Source organism: Channa argus, chromosome 3 (assembly GCF_033026475.1).
Source record: "Channa argus isolate prfri chromosome 3, Channa argus male v1.0, whole genome shotgun sequence".
NCBI lineage: Eukaryota > Metazoa > Chordata > Actinopteri > Anabantiformes > Channidae > Channa > Channa argus.
The window spans coordinates 9,115,174-9,140,027 of record NC_090199.1 but is presented as its reverse complement, the minus strand read 5'-3'; the positions used below and the strand labels follow the sequence as shown (position 1 = coordinate 9,140,027).

At 39.6% G+C, this 24,854-nt stretch overlaps 2 protein-coding genes across 5 annotated transcripts; both read right to left on the bottom strand.

Annotated features, from left to right (window-relative positions):
* Nucleotides 1–10,774: 10,774 nt before the first annotated feature.
* cyp4v2a (cytochrome P450, family 4, subfamily V, member 2a) lies at nt 10,775–15,690 on the bottom strand. The gene is made up of 11 exons (XM_067498702.1): nt 15,259–15,690; nt 14,987–15,099; nt 14,702–14,787; nt 13,966–14,156; nt 13,764–13,833; nt 13,543–13,669; nt 13,285–13,458; nt 12,784–12,886; nt 12,158–12,292; nt 11,447–11,626; nt 10,775–11,306 (listed from the first exon to the last, which is right to left on the bottom strand). Exons 1-11 carry the CDS (start codon nt 15,446–15,448, stop codon nt 11,128–11,130), a joined length of 1,548 nt encoding a protein of 515 aa, XP_067354803.1. The 5' UTR covers nt 15,449–15,690; the 3' UTR covers nt 10,775–11,127.
* Nucleotides 15,691–16,751: 1,061 nt separating this feature from the next.
* Nucleotides 16,752–21,832, bottom strand: tlr3 (toll-like receptor 3). Of its 4 annotated transcripts, none has more exons than XR_010913906.1 (8): nt 21,708–21,832; nt 21,337–21,558; nt 20,894–20,991; nt 20,068–20,529; nt 19,605–19,799; nt 17,613–19,468; nt 17,149–17,441; nt 16,752–17,048 (listed from the first exon to the last, which is right to left on the bottom strand). XR_010913906.1 is itself a non-coding variant. In XM_067498700.1 (7 exons), the coding sequence occupies exons 3-7, from the start codon at nt 20,909–20,911 to the stop codon at nt 17,210–17,212; spliced, it is 2,763 nt and encodes a 920-aa protein (XP_067354801.1). In that variant the 5' UTR covers nt 20,912–21,090; nt 21,337–21,558; nt 21,708–21,832; the 3' UTR covers nt 16,752–17,209. The 4 variants fall into 4 exon arrangements, 2 of the variants coding, with proteins under 2 accessions (XP_067354801.1, XP_067354800.1); XR_010913907.1 differs by having other exon boundaries at nt 16,752–17,045; XM_067498700.1 differs by having other exon boundaries at nt 16,752–17,441; nt 20,894–21,090.
* Nucleotides 21,833–24,854: the final 3,022 nt, after the last annotated feature.

Sequence of the window (24,854 nt, the reverse complement as noted above, 5' to 3'; positions counted from 1 at the left end):
TCATTTGTATAACTAGTACAAGCTTAGCGAACATAGTGAGAGACTTTTACTCAATCTATGAAGTACGTGTTCTCCATGACTCCTTGCATTATTAACACTTTAAATTAAATAAAACTAGTTGAATTAAACACACTATAAATGGTTGTGCTCTCAGTTTAGTCCGACCTTGAAGCCCAAAGCATGAGCAGATCTGTCTGGCTGACTGTGGGGATGTCTATCACCTATAGATATCTGTGAGGCCCTGGAGTCTTATTGGAATGAGAGATCTGTCGGCTTCATCATAGCTTCAGGCTCGAGTTGAAGAAGACACGGGCTGTTGCATTAAGCCCTCAAAGGATCAATCGGTGCGTGTCGCTCCTGAAAACTTCACGTAAAACATAAATAGCACTGGATCTTTTGCACACTTGAGCAAACTTTAATCTACGGTGCAAACGTCTAATGATTTTTTCAGTTTACTTACTGACATCACTTTGTCTGGTGCCTCTTTCACTGCAGTGATGACTAGTCTTTTCTGGTTTTTCTTCACACTGGCTGTCAAGGCACTTCCTCTGGATTCCTTCCAGCTACACCAGTTTCCTCCCACAGTCCAAAAACATGCAGTTAGGTTAATTGGTGGCTCTTAACTGCCTGTAGGTGCCCAGTGATAGACTGGTGGTGTCTACAGGTTGTACCGCGCCCGGATGACAGATGGGCGAGGCTCCAGCACCCCCTGCAGCCTTGAGCAGGGTAAGCGGGTGAGTTCATGGATGGATGGATAGAAATGTTTATTTATTTCATTTCATTGCAAGGGATCAGCAACTCAACACAAGTTGGTGCTTTACAGTAGCACCAAGCATTTCATAAGGTTTCATTTTATTAGGATTTATTTTGAGTCTTGACAATTAAATGAACATTCCTCGTGCATATCAGTGCATCTTTCTACAACTCACAGTATGTGTTCCACTTGATGATACTCGATGTCCTCTCAAATGAGACCGAAAGGGAGTAGGCTGAAGCCGAAGCTTATTTATAACCTACCCCTTTGTAACTGCCTACACATTTGTCGTTTTTAATCCTCTCAACATCCCCAGTAAGACAAACATATAAATAAGGCATAGCTGGAAATGGTGGGCCTCCTCAGAAAAGTATTTTAAATTATAGTATTTATACAGTAAGTTGTTCACTGTTTGCTACTAGTGTATATGAAAACAAGTGTGTGAAAGAATGTTGGTGTATGTGCAGTATAAGAGCTGTAATGTTTTTGCATACACTGTGCTGTTCTTATGCAAACGTATGTTATTTATGTCCAGGTATGTATTTATGTGAGCCAGTGAATCACAAACAACTTCTGGGGCGTGTGTTTTACAAGTGCAGATGCAGACTGTAAAAAACGTTTTTTCCAGCGTGGAGGTGTAATTTGAGTGTGGGTGTCTGTCTCCCGCGATGTTCTGATTGGTGTCATGCTGAATTGTTCGAGTTCCTGTGAGATCAGAAGTCCTGACGTCAGAGGAGGCAGTAGGATAATCTCCGTTATTATGTGTGAAAGCTCATCTTCACCTTATCATGTGCTGTGAGCTTATTTATAACTGGGAGACATAATCTGTCAGACCCACGCTTGTGCATGTGTGTGGAATACAGTACATTAAAAACCAGCTCGGATTGTAACACTGGCAATGCTGTGGACACAACAGTTTGTGGTTATAATTGTATGTTATGCACACAGTCCCACAGAATCGGTGTAAATTCAGGTTTTGGCACAAGGCCTTGGTCTTTCTCAGGCTTGCAAAAAGAGTAAATGGTCCACACTTTGAGTAAGAAGTGACATTGCTACCACAGACAATACAAGGTTCATCTACTCAGAGTCCTGAGTAGAATAGTTTTGCAAATCCACATTTTCCCCAACCTACAAAGCTTGATAGAGGAAGCAAGTGGTTTGGTTAAAAATCGTACACAAAACATTATTATTATTATTATACAAAAGATTTTTGAGCTTAAAGTCGAGCTGCACGATTTGGAAAAAACCTGACCCTGGACTCTGGCCACCTTCCCTTTTAGACCCTCCCTGCACCAGTCTACCTGCTGTCTGTTCCTAGACCTGCACTCTCCCTCTCTGCCTCTCCTCTTCTGTCTCCTTCTGTCTTCCCATCAGTCTCCCTCCCTTTCCTCTCTCTCCCTGTTTCCCTGACCGGCCTGACTGTGGTTTAGTTTATTTATTTATTTACTTAGTCCGTTGGTGTATGTTAACCTCCTAGTTCGCTTTACTCAGGTCTATGCTTAGTCTGTACTTTATTCTGCCCGGTTCCCGTTTAGATTATTTCATTTGTTTAATTTAATTTAATGTGGCCATTGAGTTTCCACCGTTCATTTATTTTTTACTTCTCTTCGTTTTAAGTTCATGTTGGTTCTCTCCTCCCTTTTCGGAGTGATTTTTTTTAGTTACCTTAGTTAAATTCTGTCTTCATGGTCCTTTTCTTGTCCTTACTATTATTGGTCCATACATGAATACATATGTATGCATAAACTGAAATTGTGACAACATTGCAAATTTTTTTCTTACTGCAATATATATTGCAATGTAAAGAATACAGGACGATGACTTGAATACCTTTGATTAGAAAGAAACGATTATGAGGATAAACAGACTTGCTTCTGTATTCTGAACATAAATGTATATAGAACTTGTCATTAGAGTGGCTCGAACACAGCAGTCAATTTTCACTTAGATTTTAGCCCATTTTGTGTCATTTTGATAAGCACCACAATCCAGTGGCAAAACCTTATTTCCTTTTTGATTTTGCCATACAAAACACTTATGCCCATTTAAATCCTGGAAATGACTGTGTAAACATTAATGACAGACAGCTGATAGACACACCATGAAAGACCAGCTAGTCTACTAGCTCTGTTGATCTTTGCGTCAAACTGTGATTGCCTTTTATGGTGAGGTGAGAGGACCGTTGGAGAGCTGGAATGAGAAACAGAGAGAGGGTAGGTGTGAGGTTACCGTGGGATAATTGAATTTTGATGTTTATTTAGCTGGCATATTGTTTCATGTGCAGATGAGCAGACACAGAACGTATCAACATCTTAAATCCTAATAAAGACATTTCCAAGTACAGTAATTTCCAGTGGAACGTGCAATATTTCCTTTATCAAGTGGCTTCAGTAATGGTTCCTCCTATTGTGTTCACACAAGGTGAGAAGGAGGTAGAGGATGATGAATTTGCATGTTTATCTTATACACGTCCAAACAGGGCACATTTGCTTTCCCATCATGCACGGTAAAGATTTGGCCAAACATAGCTCGCAGGATAAATATTTCATGACAGTTTTGGCTGTTTGGTCGAGCAAGTGACCCATCACACGTCATCCTGCATCTCTCTGTTGTGCAAGATTTTACTTACCAAACGCATTCTTTGAAATACAGGGAAGGAAAACAGAGTAGATACAGTACAGTGACTTAGCAGTAAGTAATATTATATTATTATTGTGTTTTGTGTGTGTGTGTGTGTGTGTGTGTGTGTGTGTGTGTTCACACAAATACCACAGAACATTTCCAGCACAATCCCTAGACTTAAGTAAACTCAACTGACCGTGAAAGAGTGGCATGGGAAGTCCAGCATGGGAGCAGTTATTTCAAATCAATCTCTGTGATTAAAGAAAAACAAATTGCTCGGCAGGAAAACAAAGTCACTGGTTAGAAGGACCCTCAAGCTAAAGTTTTAATGTCCATCTTTGGAGAAATGTTCATGTTTTGAAGGAGACTGTGTTGAAAAGAAGGAAGAGTGAAGGTTTTTTTTTTGTGACACTTAAACGAACTCTTAAAGTCTTTAGCTTTAACCTTGGTGAAGCTTTAACCTTGGCCCTCTTGTGCATGTCAGACCCCACTAATGATTAGGCCACGTTGCTTCTCCTAACACACTCCTCTGCCCTCCAAATGCTAATCACACACTGCTCTCTAGTTCAGGTCCATTTTGGATGCTGCGCTATCCTCTCTGCATGCAGTTCATCTCTTTCTTTCCCTCTTTTTCTTTGTGCCCACTGGGAACCCCGGGGGGCTCGTGAAGGGGCTGGTCATGGAGAGCCTGATAAGGTGCAGACTTTGAAAAGCATGTAAAAGCCATCACTTTCTCCCTGTCGGTTTCTCTCTGCTTCCTCTATAGTAGGGCGAACCTGCTCAGAGGTCACCTATCAGATGTCCTACTCTGCATTCAACTTGAGCTGTGTGGTGGGTTTGACTGATAACTAAACTGAAAGTGTGCAGAAGGCTTATTTTCTTTCCATGTCATCGCCCAGTTAAACAAGCTATTACGTTTTTGTGCTGTGGCCTTTTTATTCTAGTAATAGATGTACAGATCAGTCACATGTCACTGATCACTGATTTGATTTAAGTGGGTGTGATTTCGTTTCTGTCAGCCTCCTGCATGTGGTAAAAAAATAATTTTGTAGATTTAAGAATTATGTACATGTATCCTAAACCACAGTTGTTTCAACTTTACTGCACTGTACCTCTGTTCACATTAGTTTATAGGATAACAGGTTCCTTTATTGGCTGCACGTGCACTGTCTTGTATTTTCTCACAGTATGGAGGCTGGCTACATTTGGGTAATTAACTGATTCTACACAATTTATTTCCATCTCTGTTATGTGGATGATCAGATCGTGTGTATGCAGGCACGCATACCCATCAGCACACGCAGCTTTTGTGGACACTGTGTGTGAAAGACACCGTTGGGATGAATAAGGTTAGGGTTAGGCACTAAATGCAGCCTCTAGACGTCCACAAAGTGTAACGTGTATCGCTGCTCATTTTTGACGGCCACCACAAACCTGCTCGGTTGTAATTCACTGATGGACATCATCCTTTCAGCACAATATCGCAGTTCTGACCAATAGAGAGACCCCATCAAACACAAACGCATTCTCCACACACGAGAAAATTCCGTGTCACCAGTTAAGATAACATGCATGTCTTTGGAGGGTGGGAGGACACCAGAATACCCAGAGGACACCCACACTGACACAGTATGAACATTGAGACTCCACACAGAGAGGACCGAATCACACAGCAGGTTAGAGCCCAGCGACTGTCTTGCTGTACCACCACACTGTGTGCATCCATGATTTTTAAGTCTTTATCAGCCAAATGCAGGAGCCACAGATTGGCATTTCCACCTGCAAAATGTAGAGTTATTGGCTACAAGGCCGCGTTGCATCCATGTTAGCTGCTTATCTTGTTAAAGGTGATCGGGGGGTGTATCCCAGGCTACACCCGAAACAAGTCGCCAGTCTAGGTTATTAGTACATATTTGAATATTAAAATTTACTACATTGTAAGAAACAATAAATAAGAATGAGGCTTAGTAAATGGACAGTTCCTGGATGTGTCTTTGATTGACAAACAGAAAAGAAAACCATTAAAATGATTTTGTCCACACACGACCACCCTGTCTCCTAACACACACACACGATTGTTTTTTTGTTTTTTTTAATGAAAGTGAAAATACACTAACTTAACATTCACTTACATGAACATTCCTTAAGCTGCCACGTCCTTCTTTGGACGTCTCATCAGCAGCTTCAACAAATTGTTTCCGTCCCCGTCCAACACCTTTGTTTACCTGCAGGTGCTTATAATTGAAACTTGGCATGAAGCGTGTCCAGAAACTTCTCTGATTAATGAGAAATGGAAATAGAAGGATGTGTTGTGGAGTCGAGGTACAAGAGGGACTCAGCATTGATGTATTGAGCTGTGGTAGGTGTTTAAGTCTTACCCCACTGTAGTAAAATTGGAGCCATGACCTACATTTCAAACAATTTAGCTGTGAGATTAAGTATTGGTGTACTTCAAAGGAAATGAAGAATGCGTGGCCTTAGCGCCTTCAGCAACGTGCACCCTTCCACCTCAAAATTGCTGGCCACATGTTTCTATGGGAGCAGAAAAGATGGCAGGCAGATGGGGTTTAACCCAAAGAAATCCCTTCTTTGCTCTGACTGATATTTGGTTTGTGTGATTTATTAATTTTTTTGTCCTTTCGGCGTATCCTGTGGGTTCAGGGTCGCCACAGTGGATCATTTGATCGCACGTTGATTTGGCACAGTGTTTACGCTCAATGCCCCTCCCCAATTTCTACCGGGCTCTGGACCGGCACCGCGCAGGGGATGGGCTGTTGGGGATTCAGTGTCTTTCCCAGGGACACTTCGACATGTGGACTGGAAGAGCGGGCGCAAACCTCCCACCCTCTGGTCAGTAGGGGGCCACTCTACCAACTGAGCCACATTTTGTTTTTGTTGTATCTGGTTTGTGTGATCATTACTTCTCACTAATCCTTATTTTCAATTTGTCCTTCGTCAGTCTTCTCGTCTCACACTTTCACCCAGCCTGATATCTCATTTGCTCTCCCTTGATCACTTCCTCCTCGCCTCTTCCCATTTTCCATCCACATACTGTATCTGTACTCTCTTCCACCTTGGACAATGCGATCTTGATCTCTGTTTGGTTTCTAATAGGGGCACTCTTTTGATGTGAAAGTAGACTGAAATCCAGCCTGTAGGAGGAAGGAAAGTAAAAGGGAAAGGTGCTGGAAACAAGTGGGTGGCTTAAGTGTGAGTGGCGGTGTGTGTTTGTGCACGCATACGTGTGTGTGGGAGAGTGACTAAAAGCAGCCAATAGAGAGAGCAGTGTGTCATAAAGCTCCAGCATGGTGCTCAGTCAGATCCAGTGATACTGTCACATCCTATTTTCATCAGTGGTCTCTGTGCTCTGTGGGCCAGCAAAGTCTATAAGACATCGCAGAGATTTAGATGTAAAGATATCAATTAGCTTTTTATCTACAGTCCTAAGGAAACTGCAGCTTCAGTCTCTGGTACTGGTCTTAATCGTTGGTAAAAAACGGGTTTGACTGTTGTTTTAAGCAAACAGCATTGATGATTTGAAGATGAAATTTTAGATTTTTAGCTCACAGGAATATTTAGACTGCACTCACAAAAGAGTTTTGACTCTAATATTGTGTTCTGGCTGATAAGGGGATCGGTTTAATCAGAAATATTGTTTTTAATAGAATTTAACATTTTCAAATAGATAATCTTTTAAGTTCTCACTTAAATTTTCCTTTTCTCTATATTTTACTTATTGTCAACAAATTAGCACCAAAGCCAATGTTTTAGTGTCTCCGTCCATTCTCTGCCTGAATAATTGTCACTTAAGAAGTAGATCTTCTCTTGTAAATCTGAAAATTATGTATATTTTAATTTTTGATCCCCATTACTGAACAAAGAGGAGATTATGGCATATTTGGTGCTCTAATCCACAGTGGAATAAGACTCCTCAACATTGTTTGGATATATGTGTGAGTTAGTGACATATATTTTTTACAATTAAAGGTAAAATATCACAAGCCCAGTCTTTGAATTTTATGTTTTGCCTGGATTCTAATTTTAGATAAAAATATCTTCTATCCACATCAGGTGATTTTGGATGATTTTTTTTTCCCTACTGCCTCAGGAATTGGTTGAGACAATGTGAACCCATGTGCCATTTGCAAATAACAGCCAGTAGTTTGCTTTTTGCCTGTGGTGTGTTTGTGTCATTGTTAGATTGAGCATGTCATATGTAAATCACAGAGAGATGTGAAGCGTAACGGCATGAGAGAATCTGAACTGTAAATGTTGTGCATCTGAGCTACACTGTTCCTGAGAGTGGACACGTGTTAATTAAACTATTTTAAAAAAAGGCATTGCACATTTATCATGTGTCATTCAAGTGTCAGAACACTGCAAATCGGAAACTCACAGGCTATAAACTGTACACATGCTGAATACAGCTGTCACTCACATTAACGTGCAGCTCCCGGCAACTAAGACAGAAAAAAAACTGCAGATACACTCTGCTGTTTGTGCTGTTCTTTCAATCCCCTCACACACACACACACACACACACACACACACACACACACACACAAACTCATTGTAATCTTGCTCTACTGCACACACTTAGAAAAGCATACACTGCTGCCTCTGTCTGGACGTTAGTTTTCACTGCACGGTGTTTAAAAGCAGGTCACTTCACTTCTGGTTATTTTATAATCTACTGCTTCTCATTCTCCTATAAGACCTCCAGACCTCACTTTGGCTTTGGAGAGCGGGGGACTTTTAGTTTTGCTTTGGGCTAACACTTTTTTCTAATTTATTCAACGAAATGTCAATGGTGGGAGTAAAATGGGAAAATCTATCATCATTTTACTTCTCAAAGTGATTTCATTTAATTTCATCACATAGCCCAAGGCTGTGTGTGAGTCTCTGAGGGAACCTACTGACATTAAAATGTGACTGAAGACTTTCATGTTGTTTTTACTTACTTCATAGCATTTCATTTGTTTCTAGCAAACTTTATTAAAAAGGCAGCTAAAAGTATATTTTCAGGAGAATTGAGATATTTTAAGACTACATTGAGAAGACTTGTATTACAGGAACTTTCCAGTGACTGTACTAAACTCAGTAATACTCTCTTTATGTAAAGGCTTGTTCACTGACTTACTGGACGTACAGTAGAGTTCAGGTTGGGTTCAATGGGCAAACTGCTGGGTTCTGTTGAGGTGCTGTTAAGTAAGCCAATATTGTGAAATAAAATAATTTAAATATTTTTTATTCACTGTAACAGGCTTTAGTCCTGTTAAAATAGTCATTGTATGTCGTGTGTCATGCAGATATCTGGATAAACACCAAAGGCTTTAAACTGTAGAATGTAAAATGTTTTTAATAATAATAATCTTAAATTAATGTCTCTTCAAAAGAACCTGCAGAGATAGGAGATACTTTATTGGGATTCAAAGGAAAAATATTGACAGTTAATTGTCCGCTAACTGTGACCAGACTCACATTATTCTTCCTTCTCAAACTTAATTTGGGTATTAGTAAAGGAAATGGATCTTTTCATGATTACATTTGTTTTCTACCATTTAAAACCTCATTAGCCATCAGATTTCTCTTGTGGCTCCTCAGTGGGTCCTGATCCCCAGGTTGGGAACCAGTACTTTGTTAGTTCACCCAGTATCTGTTTTGACTCGGACTCGGACTTTGAACAGGCTGCTGTTTGACTTCCTGCCTACAATTGAGTCGTCACTGGTCCAACTCTCTGTGAATTATTCTTCTGTCTGTGGTGTGAACATGTTGTATTTCAATGGAAGAAACCAAAAAATTTCTTAATACATGGAATTTTGTCTTCAAGTAAATGTTGTTGAAAGTCATTTTGTAACTCCAACACAGTTAAATGATTGCCAGGAATTGCAGAATTGAAAAGCACCTTGAGGCATGAGGTCAAACATGAGGTCACCTCAGCTTCTTCCAAGAGGGAATTTTGTATTAAAGCACAAGAAAATTAGTAAATTGGCATGCATTAATACATTCTTCTATAAAAGTATAAGTCTTTGCATACTAACATTCAAATACTTATGAAACAGTCTCTATGAATATTATTATGAAGTACTTTTTTTAGCAAAGCACTCACTGTAAACAAACTTAACAGAGGCACAATGTCCAGAAAACAAATCCCATGCAAAAACACTGCTGACGTAGCTCTGCACACAAAGTTAGCAAAAGTTCCTCTGGTCAGTTCAATTCTGAGAGAATCTCAGATAAATGAAGTCTCAATGCTTTATTTGGAGCTCGGGCACTTCGGCTCCATCCAGCCATTGATTAGAGATGTTCTCAATAATTCAAATTATAGCATCGGAAAAGATCATGCGATACATCATCAGTCATGTCATTTTGGTGTTCGGCAATGACCCTCGCAGGCAAGCCAGCTAAATCATTCTATGACATTATGGATGGGGTCATTTGTAACTGTGTCATGCTATGATTCCTACTTTGTTACAAAGGATCCTTCTGACCTTAATGTGATTCGGTGAGTAAAGAGTTTTGCTCGTTATGATCATGCACTGACTGTACTTTCATGAGGGTTATAGTGACCAAAAGAAAAGTTTGAGTCACGCGAGTTTAAAACATGAGCTCATTAATCTCAAAGAAAGAAGAGAAAGAAATATTTGTCATTCACGCCTTCTTTTCATTACGCATCACACAGGGGGATCAGCCAGTTGACCACATCTCTATTATACTAGGGTAGTAAAGTAGATGGTAAAAAAGGAGAAATTAAACTAGAAAAGTAGAAATGGTAGTTTATTGTAAAAGGCCAGGTAATATTAATATTAGTGATAATGTTACCCTTTGCTGTTGTGTGTGTAAGTAAGCACTTGTTTGCTATAAAGTGTAGTTTGATAATAAAGCATGCAACTACGAGGATTTGTAGTTGGCCTAATTATACAATTGGTTTTTAACTTATTTGCTCTGGCCACCATAAAGGAAACCTAAGCGATGTTGAGCAGACTACAGCAAAGAAGATAAAAAATTAACATTATCGTTGTTGTGGTGTTTGTTCAATGTTATTGTAATGTAACATTTCCGTTATAGTGTTTGTTACTAAGTTCTTTTCTGCATTTGTGAGTTAGAAACTCGAAGCATTTGCGTTTCGTCTTTTAAAACTCTATGTCGAATGAGTTAAACTCTAATCCTATGGCTAGACTGAGTCCCAAAGGTTGCATATTGTAGCTTTAAGCTTTAAGATTTGGTCTAAATACAAACATATGTAGCCTGCATGAGTTTGCTTTTTCTTTTTTTTTTTATAGTCTGTTGGCTAGAAATGGATGGTATTGTCCAACTCCACCTCGCTTTCATCAGGTTAATGATCGATCAGATGTTTCGTAATGACTATTTAATTTTCTAAAAGTAATATGCTCTTACTTTGCTAAAGAATGTTTTTATTTTCTCATTTAATTCCCAAAGAGATTATAGCATTTTAATATTTCAAAATACATTATTGCATAATTGTACAGTTATTTTGTGTTAAAACATTTCTTGGTTCTTGATTCAGAACGGTGCATCATGAAGCCTTTCCCCCTTTAATTAAGCTATAAAAAATTCATCTCAATTCATTTTAAAAGCTTAGCTTTTGTAATTAAAATCAACACAAAGGCCACTACTCTCTGTGACCTCTGTAAAAACATTGTGGCGTCCACCCTATCAGACTCAATGAACTGTAGATAAAGACCATAATGAAAATGACTGGTGAAAAGGTGTCGACATTGATGCCAATGCTAATTTGACGAAGTCTGCGGCATCTTCTTTTCCAGTTTGATCCAGATGCCCTTCTCTGGTCGGAGGATGAGCTCTCCTACCGGACGTAGCTCTTCGCGTTGCTGACAAGCTTCCACATTGAAGTTGCGCAAAATTGACGACAAAATCACTTTTTCTTCCATTAGTGCAAAACGCTGACCTAAGGACCATTACAGACGAACGCACACACACTCAATGCTAGATTTAAAACACATTTTAACAGCCTCATCCAGTCGGTACTGCACAGTATGTATATGGAAATGGACAAAAGTAATGAAAGTTTATCAGCCTTGTTGTTACCTATACAGTTGCGAAGTCCAGCAGAGAAGGGGATGTATGCATATGGTGGCCTTCCCACCGAATTCTCAGGAAGAAAACGTTCAGGCCTGAACTCCTCAGGCTCAGGGAAGTATCTTGGGTCACGATGGAGAGCGTAGGTGATGATAATAGCATTGGCACCTTTGGGAACCTTATAGCCATCTACAGGTAAAAACACATCAATAAGGACCTTGTCTTTTCTAAGCCAATAGGAATCAGGATATTAAAAACTAAAATAGTCTTTAAACCGCTTTAACCGCTGGTACGAACTTGTTTGTAAGCACCTTATCACATTTACATTATTCCGCACCTGCAGATCTCGTGGAGTAAAATGCAAAGAATGAAGATTGATATTTTTTTTCTTAGGATGGACACTGTACTTGTATTACCTTGAACAAACCTAAAATGATTATCTATCATACAAGATTAATTTTACTTTTTCATGACACAAACTGACAATATTCCACATGATCTAATGCACACTGGAAGAAATCATTTAAATAAAATAGGGAGAAGATGGCTGCAATAACAGCATAACGAAGAAAACACTTTTTCAAAAGAAAATAATAGGGAGAGCCTGGATTCCCCTGGTTTCGTGTAAAAAAACTAAAACAAACAAACAAAAAAAACTACTTCTGGGATTTGCACTCAACAAATGAATGTTTCATTCAAGTGTCATCGACTGTAACTCACTTATATGGCAGTCTTCACCAAGGCTGCGGGCAAAGAAAGGCACAGAGGGAAACAGTCGCAGGGCCTCCTTAATCACACAGTCCAGGTATTTGAGCTTCTTCAGATCCTCTGTATTACTTGGGCGGTCAGACGTACCTTTGTGCATTAAACAGGAAACACCGTTTACATACAATAGAGAGTAAACCATAGGTCGGAGGACTGTTCCCAAGTTTGAGCTCCAGTTTCTTGCTGTTGCACTTTCACTCACTTCTATATCCTTGACATATTCCTCACCTTGCCCCAGTATCTACAGTACAGATAAGAGTTTAATGGTCCTGTTCGACTCGAGAGGTGGTCCTGTGGTTCATGCATCGATACGGCATAACATACACAGCTTCAGCAGTTCTTTACTGTTTCCTTTGATTTTACTGCAAGCATATACAAAGATAAGTTCCTTCTTCTAGGCCATAAATTAACAATTACTAATAGAACTATAAAACTATAAATGTGATTTTATTTTGGAAATAGATGTGCTGGGAACAAACTAAAATGCTCTCTGTGTATTTTTGCAAACATTTTCACATGTGTCCTGCTCCTCTAAAATGAACTATTTCACCAAAGTGAGAAGGTGGGCATGTTACTGTTACCGAACACCTCCTGAAGCTCTTGTTGAACTTTGCTGTGTGCCTCAGGGTGGGAGCCCAGCAGATGGAGGGCCCAGTTCATAGAAGCTGCTGTGGTATCATGACCCTGCAAAAAAAAAAAGCAGTCGAATACAGCTGAAGCAACTCCTTTTTAAATTTAAATGAATTGGCAGAAATACAGGTTTGTCCATTTAGAAAGAGTTAAGAGAACAATGGCCTACACCTCAAGCAAACATTAATATTCATTTGGAATTGTTTTTCTAGCACTAATTAGCAGGAAAAGACTGATATTCTTTCACCTTTTCACTCTATTCTGGGCTCCGATGCCTGAGGAAACTATCTAACCCTCAGCCTGCTGAATTCCGCCTCTGTGCCCCAGCTACCTGTTAACTTTGTCTGCCACGTCAAGCTTGTTGGTATAAAATATTCATTAGTGCGGTGTTGGGTTCTTTTTTTTTATTGCAGTTTTACATCTCTTGAATTACACTGCTTTTGACCACTAACCCTAAACATAAAGGTGTCCACTTCCTCCTGGATATCCTGGTTGCTCATCCTGTTGCCTTCCTCGTCTGTGGTCTTCAAGAGCATGTCAAGAAATGCTCGTCTTTTCCGTGTGCCCTGGTCGGAGTCGCTGTCTGAATCATTACAGGAAATATTTTCTGCTCTCTCACTTATAACCTGAGAAGGAAATGATGGTAAAAGCAGAATGTCGCCTTCAGTTGCCTCTGATGAGCCCCAGTGACCACTGACCCCTTTACTCACACTTTCTGTAAAGGAATGGAGTATCTTCAGTGTCCTGTCATGCTCCCGCCCATCCCCAAAGTAATTGTACACAAAGTCGGGCCAAAACCAAGGTGTCCTCTGTCTGCGGCTGACAATGTCACTCATTCTGTGCACAATGTTAAGTAAAGGACAACCAATGTGAAATAAAAATATATATGATCATATACTGTTTATAGTCTGTAAAAGAAAAAAAAACTTACCTGTACACACATTTAACATATTCTGAATCAGAATTACTCTGGGCGTAAATTTTTCTTCCCATTGCAGTTTCTGAAAAAAAATATTTAAAGTGTATTTTCTTTAATGGTCAGATGACTCCATAATCTACCACAGGGCTTTGAGTTTTTCTTCTCATCGTGCAGATACATGCAGACATTTTGACGTTACAGTACATTTGCTTACCACAGATGATGTCCAAGGCACAGAGGGTGATGTCGCTGAAGCAGTTAAATGGACCCTTCCCTGCCTGTTTTTCCAGCTTCTCCACCAGAATGTCTGCCTGCTCATTCATTACTTCCAAGAAGTCTGTCAGGATGGAGAAGTGGAAGGTGGGAGTCAACATCTTCCGCCGCTGACGCCACTTAAGCCCAGTGCTGATGAAAGGAGGAAAACAAATGCAGAAGCACAACATCTCCTTTACGTCCAGCTGGTTTAGTCGTCATCAACTGAATCTTTATTGGAAAACACATTTTCCCTGTGACACTTTGGCTACTGCTTCTTATCACAATACTGTTTTTAGAAATAAAATCTACGTAGAACTCATTCAACTTGTCCAAAAAAGGACAAATTATGTCTTTGTCGGTCTTTCCTTTAGCCAACCACTGAGACATACATAATACATTTTATTAAGTGAATTTCATGGTAAAATTTAACATCAAATTCAAAATGAATAAATTGTGAATAAAATATTTGTTAATGAGACTGTACATTTTTCCAACTTTTACAGATTAACTTCATAAAATCCACTTTTTGTACTTATATTCACCCACAGGATATTTCATTACCTTTCCTCTACCAGTCTGTCTTAATGCACTATTGTATATACTAACAACTCGATTTAGGGAACAGTATGCATTTCAGACAAAGTTATGGCATTTGCATTCTTGCAGTTGTATTGATGCAGGCTTCAGGTACGTACCTAGTAAGCAGACCGGTTCCGAGCCAAGAATGGAGGAACTTGTAAGCATACGCTTTGTCCATGTGGACAGGGTTCGTGAGGACTGTCTGCAAAAGAGTTTTGAGTTTTTAGAGGAACAAAAATCTCTATATATTTTAAACAGAAATATATAGTCAATCAAATCTGACTCTGTGTACATAATTCAGTGTGTTGTAATGTGGCTGCAGGCTGAGGTTGAGCTCTCTGACAGAATATACAGTAGCGTGAGTGTGTGTGGATTTGAATCTGTGCAGTTAGTCAGCATACCTCAACAGTTTCAGCATGAAACAGAACCACGAATGGCACTGGTCCAACCCAGAGTTTGAAGAGCGGTACATTATTGAACTCACGGGTATAATCCTGAATTTGGCGAAAGAAATCTGAAACCAAGAAAACACATTTACCATGTAGAACTTTAAACAGCATTAATCTACTAAGGTGTTTATGTCAGTTTTGCAGCACACAAGGTCCCCCACTGTGCCCACAACCCAGTCCATGCAATCTCATGTAGCTGTACACTAAATGACTTCCTCTCTTACCTCCTGCGTTGGTTTTGAACTCAAGTGCGTTTCCAATAAAGGGGTAAGTTTGTCCCAACTCAGGAATGGGCTTCATCTCAAGCCACTTGTGCAGGTAATCGGCGAGCAGCTTGTACGTGATGTAGGTCAGAAGTGCAACGAAGATGCTGACTCCAAGTAAAGGTATGTAACTACCAAGTAAAACTGCCATCTTGCCTTTGCCGTGTGTATGAAGAGTTTGTGCGTATGTTGAAGTAGCAGCACCAGGCTGCTCCCCGTGTGCCTTGACAGTAATGTAGCTGTTGCCTGTGTTCTGCTTTTAAAATGAGCAAAAACAGAGGGAGTGTAAGTATTGACATATATTATACAATCAAGATGTTAATTATTTACCGTATGATTGCTGACTGTTGTAGACCAAGGCTAGTCTGACCTATTCTCTCCTAGTCTGGTATTTTTTATTAACAATCTTTCATGTCTTGCCCAGCCTAATGGCTAATAAGTAACAGCCTTATCTTAGCATTGGATATACAGTATTTTATGAATTGAACAGTTTTCTCTTGTAGCATGTTGTTACTTTTCACTGTGATAAATTGTCTATGTACAGTAGGTGGTTATTTTACAGTTGGGTTTTTCTTAATTTTATTTCATTTTTTTACTTTTACTATATTTAAAAGTAGGTCTTCTTTCAAGCCTAAAACCTACTGGTTTATTGAGGCCATGGATAGTTTGTGATGCCATTAAATGACCCTGTAAATCAATGCTTCTTTGACACTAAACACAAGCGCATAGATACCACAAGTAGATTTAGGTCATGCAGACATTGTGATTTTTACATTTATGTTTACTGTATATGCACATTAATGGGTCATTAGACAAACCTTTAGAGCAAGAAAAGTTGATATAAAGGCCTCACAATTCACCAGTATGACATGAATGCACATTATAATAACACATTTAAATGAATGAAGAAGGTATGCGACCTCCTAACCTCAACTGCAGATAGGGGGACCTGTCTTTTTCTTTAAACGCTTGCAGTCAATGCCAAAAAATTTATCAAGACAAAGTTAATAGAAAAAGGAAAAAATCATTGCTGTCAGAAAACATTGCATACCTTTTATGTGGCACTTTACAGGAACCCTTTTCCTAGGCAAGCAAACCGCAGCCCTTGAAAATTGAATATGTACTGTCTAAAATGCACCTTTTTGTTTTTTTGCTTCTCTTTTAACATTCAGAGAAAAGTGAGAAGTTCATTTGGAAAGACAGAAAACGCTGTAGTTTCTTCCTAGAATCACTAGATGTCAGGATAACTGTAATCTAACATCAAATACCAACCTATTATGAGCCAACTCTTTTTGCCCCCTGATTTGTCACTATATTACAAAGTTAACTATACTACAAACCTTTAGGAAAACAGTCTATTAAACCCTGAGGAACAATATCACATTAAAACATGTTTTGACATGACAAGAATCAGAATCAGACACAAACTCAGCACTCGAATAAAAGCACCAGAATTTACCTAAACAAACACTCCACTACAAGCAGAAGTAGCATTTAATTTTGCTTTAGAAAACAAAATGCCTTATTAACACTATTGAATGTGATGCTGTTGATAACATAAATGTCAAAATCTCATCTAGATTTATTCAAGGATCTTACAACAGTTATTATGGTAGCTAGGAAAAATAAAAGCTTTCCCATCCCCAGCTGTGAAGAGCCGGTCCCAAGCCCGGGAGAAATTGGGGAGGGTTGGGTCAGGAAGGGCATCTGGTGTAAAAACTGTGCCAAATCAACATGCGGACAATGATCTGCTGTGGCCAAAAGGACAAAAAAGAAAAAGAAAAGCTACATTTAGTAAGCAACAAAAAAAAAAAATGTATTGTTCAGGCTGATTCTAACAACTTTGCGTACCGACTGCTTGAACTATATTGATACAGTAAACACCAAAAGTAGAAAAAAAGTTGGTTCAAATTCAGTCCTGCAATCGGTTAGTCATGCCAAGTGCTATGAGGAGCTTCTGGTGAAAGGCAGGCACCCTCTCTCTATGGACAGGCCAGTCCAGGATGCAACACGGGCGCAACATGCCCCGGCGGAGGAACAGTGAATGAGATAACTTGTAGTCGTGAACATCCTGCAGGAAAACCAGAACCACAGAGTCCCTGCTGGCTTCAATGACCTGGTGAAGAGCATGATGGGCTTTAAATCTGCATCGGGGAAGACACAAGGTAGAAGGACAGAGACAACTTTAAAAGTTCATTCTACTGCAAACAACTCAATTTATTAAAAATTACATTTTGATTTATTCTAATTTTATCGTTTTTAACTTGATGTATAATCTATGAAAATGTTTATGAAGCAGTTGATGTTTGTTTTACCGTCTACACCAGGAATCCTTGAGAAGCCTTTCGGTGATGACAAACAAGATTTTCCTAGAATTTCTCATATTATCGACAATAGACTCCAGCTTCATTGTGCCTGGGACTGAATCTCGATCCTGCAAACAAAACTTGCACTTGTCATTCTCCAAAGGGAGCAACCTCCTTTCCACCCAGCTGGTGTCTTCTTCTGCGTGTATGACATAAGCATCATAATTAAATTGCCTGCCCTCTTCGACACTGGCGTCACTAAAGCCTAATGTGCGATTGATCAGTATGGTCCAATAAAATTGGATCCTCCAGCCATGGAACCGCACCAAAAGTGCGGTCACAAGCAACATCAGGACAGCTGTGCTGCTCAGTATGTAAAGAGCCTGAAATGGGGTCATATCTTTGCAGGAAAGGGGGTCAAAATCCACAATAGAGCGATTAAAGTAAGTCAGTGGAGTGTTGCACCTGTAATGGTCCCTGACGTCTGGCACACTGGTCATATTTGTGTTATTCAACCACGTGACGAACCATAGGATGCTCTCACATGTGCAGTCAAATGGATTTTTGTCCATAACAAGCAGGCTGAGGTTGCTCAGGGGGGTTTTGAACACTTCAGGCCTTACAGTTGTGATCAGGTTCTTCTCTAAACGTAAAATCTGCAGCGATTTAAGATCATTAAAAACTGAGGGCTTCAGACTGTTTAAGAGATTTTCTGAAAGGCTTAGTTCGGTAAGGTTACTCAAACCTCTCAGAGCCTCCACTGGGATCTCATCGAACCCATTACTGTCCAAGTGTAAGTTCATCAGGTTCCTTGCCTCTTTGAGAAACAATACTGGCCCACCTAGGTTTGCACTTTTCCACAATCGAGCTAAATTGTTGTGCTCGAGCTTCAGCACCTTTAAGTTTACTAGCCCCTCCAATATATTCTCTCTGATGTTAGCAATGTTGTTGTTGCTGAGGTCAAGGACAGTAAGTTGGGACAGGGATCTGAATGGAGACGGATCCAGGTTCAACGCTGTGGCTCGAAGACTTTTTCCCAAAGTCAGAACCCGAAGATTTGGCACATAATCAAACGACGTGGTGCTTAGGTTGACTGTCTGGTGGTTGTTAGCCATGTGAATCTCTTGAACCTGAGACAGACCTTCAAACTCTTTGCCGGTGAGAGTTTGCTTGATGTAGTTGTTATCGAGAAGAAGTTTGGTGAGGTTTCTCAAAACAGAGAAGCTTCCAGGATTAATCTGTAATATAGCTGTTCCTGCCAGATTCAGTTTGGTGAGAGGGGATCCAGCAAGTGAGGCAAAGGTCTTATCGGTGATGTTTTTGAGTGAAATGTAACTACTCCAGCTCATGTCCAGTTCGCTAAGACTTGTTAAGCCTGTGAACGTGTGCTCAGTAATGTCCCGAACTGCAGTATTCTGTAATATCAAACTTTCCAGGGCACCTAATGGTTGGAAAGAGAAATCATCAATAATAGGGGTGGCAGAGGTATGACTCTTCACCAGAGCTCTGGTCAGCTGGAGTTTTTTCAAACTTCTGAGGCCCTGAAATGTGACATTTGTGAGGTGCTTTATGTTGTTGTCAGCCAGAACTAGAGTCTGTAGTCTGGACAACCACTGAAATGAGCCTTCTTCAATTTTACCCAGGCCATTATGGGAAAGGTCCAAAAAAGTAAGGCTTGTTTTCTGCAGTCCGGTGAACGTTGTGTTCGTGAGTGTGACCAGCTTCATCTTGCGAAGAGACAAGTATTCAATGGATGTTGCTGACAGCTCTGAGCAGAGTTTGGAAATGACCAGAGTGCCCATATTGCTCCCGTCCACGATTAAAGAGCGTAGGCCTGAAATGGGCTTAAAGCAACCGGGCTCCAACTACAACAAAACAAAGCAAACATTACATGCAATGATACAAAAAAATGGGAAACAAAACCGATAACTGAAACCAAGGTGCTACGATAAATGTATTTTCAGGTCAATTTCACTTCTCATTTCCAGGTAAGCTTCTTACTGTTTTTAGAGACACTGACGATAGGACGAGGACTTGTAGAAACGAGGAATGGTTAAGGAAAAAGAAGTCATCTTTCTTCAGAGTGGTGAAGTCATTGAATGCCAGACTGAGGTTCACCAGGTTGGGCAGCTGGAGCTGAGAGCCGAGCTTGGCTGACAGCAGTTTGTTTGAGGAAACATCGAGATATTTTAGGTTCTGTGAAGTACAAAATGTTATTAATGCAAAACATGGGAGGGACATAAAACTAATTAAGTGATACTTTTGATGTGTAATCCTCTTAATGTGAGGCTCACAAGTTGATACATTATATCGGTTTTGTTTATTCTGTACAAACAAAGTGTTTTTCTAAAAAGAAAATGTTTGCTATAATTTCAACACTGCACCGTAACTCATGATGCTTTCAATCTGTTTAGGTCTCAGGCTGTTGGCGATCCAGCGGATGAGTGTTGAGGAAAACGTGTACCTGTAGTTCCGAGAAGGGCTCTCCTTGAAGCTTTAGTCTGTTACTAGCCATATTCAGCTGGATTAGGTTGCTGCACTGGTTCAGATCCTCCTTCTTCAGCAAATGCAATTCATTGTGCGCCATGTTCAGCATCTGCAGAAGAGGCAGGGTCTTGCACAAGCCCGCATCCACCCCGCTGATACTGTTGAAACTGACATCAAGCCAGATGAGGTCTGGGTATGGTTTTAGTGACGCAGGGGGAATCCCCGCCAATCTGTTGTGAGATATATCCAGGCTGGTGATGTTCCTGGGAAGGTCTGGAGGCACCCCGCTGAGGCTGAGGTGGCTACAGTCAGCTCTGCCGTTGTGCACATGACAGGAAGTCTTCTTCTGGGAGGCCACACAATGTCCCGTCATGATATAACACACGATCAAGGCCCATGTTAAGTGAAGAGAACCAGTAGCGCGCATTGCCTCAAAAACCTTAAGAAAAAGAAAACCAACATCAATTTTGGACATTTTACAGGCCAACTACATAAACAATATAATCTGGATCATTGTCCAGCTAGTCACTAATTTAGTCGGTCTGCTGTTTAGTGCCGGACCAGTATTGTAGTGCAGCTTAATCTGAGACTTTTTTTTCTAGAAACAACTACAGGTCGCTGCAGGAAACAAGGATGGAGAGTGCATCAAAACAGTAAAGACCATCCGATCAAAACCCTGGTGTGAAAGGGAACTGAGTTGTGTAAAGAGTTAATTACATGTGAGCTTGTGCAGAAGTCACAATGACCTTTCACCCTCTGAGACTGTGTTTTACTTTGGATATAAAAAGCAGTAGAGTTCTTACCCAGTGTTGCCTTTGCATATTTTCTGTTGCATCCAGGCTTCCTCACCGTCTGTAGTCCTCAGAGAGACGAGTCTCACGGGAAGCCTTTAAAGCAGACGCTGTGCCAACAAAGCATGAAAAGAAGGAAATGGGAAACTAGTAGATCCGGTTTCACTTCCAGATGCACTGGAGAATTCAGTACAGTATAAAATTTCATGCTGGAGGAAGAGCACAAGTAAAAGAAAGTTTGAATGACATTTTTACTCCATCCAAATAACTGGATGGAAATCAGTCAGATTCACACATCTGGACCACAGGCCACGTGTATTCTTTTAATCTGTGTTGGACGTGGCTGTTCTCCTCACACGGGCATGTGGGCCGAACATTCAGCTTCAACAGGAGCAAAGCAAAAAAGAAGAGTCCTGTTAACAAGCTGCACAAGATGCAGCAGCACTTTTACACACCTTTAAATTTCTGGTGGTGGAGGAACAAGGAGAGAGTGGAGAGGGAGAATCAGCTGAGAGACAAACAGCCGAAAACGGTGTGATAGTTCAGGACTTCACTTAAAAGGAGGAGGAAATGAAATTGAAGTATGACGAGTCAGGAGTCAGATGCGAGACAGGCGACCACAACACGAAACTGGTCCTGTTATACTGACATGTGGATGGGACCAGCACTTTGTCCTCCTGCAGTGAAATAGTAAATAACTTTTAGGTCTGATCAGATCCGGGACACCAAATGCTAAATATCCATCATGAAGTATCTTAATAATCATATATCTGTCAGTTGCAGTATAAACTTAAATGAAGCCACAAAAATAAGTATGTGGACTCACCTAAATGAGCCTGTCCGGTTCTTCATTGGCTGCTGTCAGCAGCCTGTAAGTATTTCCGCGATCCGGATGTTTGTATGACTTGATAATTTACTGACGCACCTATTTTTAAAAAAAAAAAAAAAAAAAAAAAAAAAGGGACTGGCACCGTAATGTTTAGTCAATAAGCGCACTTGATTTCAATTGGTTCACGTGTTTCCAGTTGCGAAACCTGTGTGATGTGTTTGTTAAACGAGGTGGGAGCGTTTAATCAATGGTGACTTAAACAGCACACGCTGTTTGGCGAATGAGTGTGGACACAGCACAGCGCTGTGTGGCAAAAAATTTGATTTTTTAATATTTGCACAAGACATGATGAGACTGGAGCGCACACGTGACAGTGAACGTAACCTGAAACGCGAGTTACTCCAATGCGCACAGACAATTATTTTTGAGATTTCTACATATTGTTTTGCCCTAAATACAAATACAACAAATTATTATTTCGATTTTCATGTGCCAATCCCAAATATTTACACAATAGATGGATTAGAGATTTGATTCATGAAAATAGGACTATGAAAATCCCATGGTAGGCGTAGGTGCTCACATCAAGAGAGTCGACGTGATTGGTTAAACCATATAGCACATAAACATTTTAATTGGAATGGACTAAATATGAAAACTAATGTTTAATTAATCAATGTTTTAATTCTTTCTATGACTTGTCACGTAATTGTAACACAAGAGAAGTGAAACCTAAGTAAAAAAACAAAACAATTCCAGGTGAGTTACAAATAACCACTAGAGGGCATTAAAATACTACTATTCTCAGACATATCTGCCAATAAACGTCACTACTTAAGCCTTGTCCACTTTTTGGTTGTAGATACAGCATATATATATATATATATATATATATATATATATATATATATATATATATATATATATATATATATATATATATATATATATATATATATATATATATATATATATATATATATATATATATATGCTGTATATATAATAATAATATAAAATTATATATAACAATATAAACATATAAACATATATATATATATATATGAGTCTTAGTGGTGTGAAATGTCAAGGTGACTCGTCATTATCATATCATTATACAATGATTTATACAGAGAAAAAGAACCGTATTAATTTGATTCTATATAAATACTGTAAGTTCCTCTGTCCTCTGTTGTGGCATGGTCACACCTTCACATCATTTGTGAGCGATAATGGGATTTAGTATTTTGTGTCTATTAAGACAATCTATCTATCTACAGTATATATGGTAAATTAAGAGTTAGTTATTAACAATTATAAATCATTACTTAAATGGTTTTCTGAAGGCATACATTGTAAGTAGATTAATGTTTTTCCAAGTAAAGAATGCATGCAAGTAAGTGTTTTGCTGAGGCAGTCTGTCCTGACACTAATAAATCTGAAGTTATAACCATATGGCCATTTCAGTTTGGAGAGGTCAGCAGTAATGTACCAGCAGAAATGACCTCCTGCTGGTGTGCTGCTTGTCATAAATTTCAGCAACACTAGCTCAACAAAACCTGCAGCAAAAGCAATAAATGTCTTGTTATTGCGTAAGTGATATGTCATTTCACTATTATTAACATAGATCAATGCTTCAAATTACATTCTAGTTAGTTTCAGTAAATTGCACTTCTTGTGTTGTTTATCCCTGTTGACAGGTCACTCATCGAGCTTTTTGCCGATGGGAATATTCCCCTGTAATTTTAAAGCTTTATTCATATCTAATTAGCTTGACATCAGCTGTCACACAACAGAGCACATGTCCCATCACTGGTAAATGTTCTTTTAATATAAACTTAACACAGCTGCACCCTGTCAATGTGCTGCAGAAATTAAGCATTTCTGTCTCTGAAATGGGAAATGTGGATTATAAGTCAGCCTGTATTTTAGGAAGTGGTGAAACTGTATCAGGGACTGCAAACAGAATGATTCTGTCACAGATTTCCCCTGATCTTTTATCACCAGGTCTAATTTTAATTCTGCAAAGCAAATGACAAATGTTTATCTTGTGAATGTGAGTTAGAATGCTGATATAAAAAAATAGCTCAAAGCCGGGGGCAACTGTCCCCCGTTCGAATACCCCTTTGTTGCATGTTATACCCCTCTCTCTCTCTGCCCTACTTACTGTCTCACTATATTGTCTGCTATCAAAAAAGTGAAAAAAAAAGCAGAAATATACTTAAAACAAAAAAGCACAGGGCACCACAACCCCACTGGGCCTGGGTATAGACTCTTATGGTTATCTTACACAGTACATGCCCACAGTTACATTATGTTGTACACAAACACATCATTTGTTGTGAAGTGCTAGTTTTAAATAAACACAAATCACCGCAGCATTGTCACTGTGCCGTGTAGGAAGTAGGTTGTATGTTCGCAATGACACGCTAGTACCTCCAATTTTATGATTGTGTTTCATCAGCACAGAGCTGGTTGAGTCCCAGTTGTGTTCACAAAATCCACTACAGAACTTTTCCAAAGAACGTGTAACTTTAGTCTTTATGACTATTGGTTCTACAACATAGCTAGCAATAAATCTTTCCTGGACGTATCAGTATAGATATTGACATTGTTTAAATGTTTAAAAAAAATAACCATTTTATTTGTCAAATATTTATCTAAACTCATTTATCTCTTGTATAGTTCAAATCGTATGTGCTCCATCCCATTTAACCTACGTGTCCCAGGAAGTGGGAGGTTCCAAAGGTCTTTAAAGTAGAGGAAAATTGGACTGTACCAAGTTTAGTGAAAAGAGAGATTTTTCGGGCACATAAAGCCCAGAGTAGAGGCTCTGTGAGAGACAGTTTTTGTAGTAGTTCAGATGCACACCTGCTACCAGTGCCCAGAAGCAATGGGCTTAGCCTAGGTTTTCATTTTCTATAGAACTGAGTTTCTTTATGTTCTTTTCAGCGGCCTTAAGTTTCTTTGTGTTTTTTCTCTGAACTGCTTTGTTTGTGCGGTGCACTGGAAATAACCAGGTGACAAATATCCCTCCCTCTCTGAGTGTGTTCCTCCACTACTCAGCCAACCTTTACATGCATCTTGGGTTTCTCCCCTGATTCCCGCTCCTGTGCACACTCCCTCCGCTAATAATTCTATTAT

Bases quoted from the DNA above. Each gene is read 5' to 3' on its own strand.
- tlr3 (XM_067498700.1), bottom strand. The intron at 19,800-20,067 runs GTACACGTTTTC...TGTACTTCACAG, and splicing joins AGCCCTTCTCGGAACTACAG to AACCTAAAATATCTCGATGT. The intron at 17,442-17,612 runs GTAAAACAAACA...TCCCCGATGCAG, and splicing joins AAGGATTCCTGGTGTAGACG to ATTTAAAGCCCATCATGCTC.
- cyp4v2a (XM_067498702.1), bottom strand. From the start codon at position 15,448: ATGGCAGTTTTACTTGGTAGTTACATACCTTTACTTGGAGTCAGCATC. The intron at 12,293-12,783 runs GTAACAGTAACA...TAATGCACAAAG, and splicing joins AGAGCTTCAGGAGGTGTTCG to GTACGTCTGACCGCCCAAGT. The intron at 11,627-12,157 runs GTGAGTTACAGT...TTTTACCTGTAG, and splicing joins TGGTGAAGACTGCCATATAA to ATGGCTATAAGGTTCCCAAA.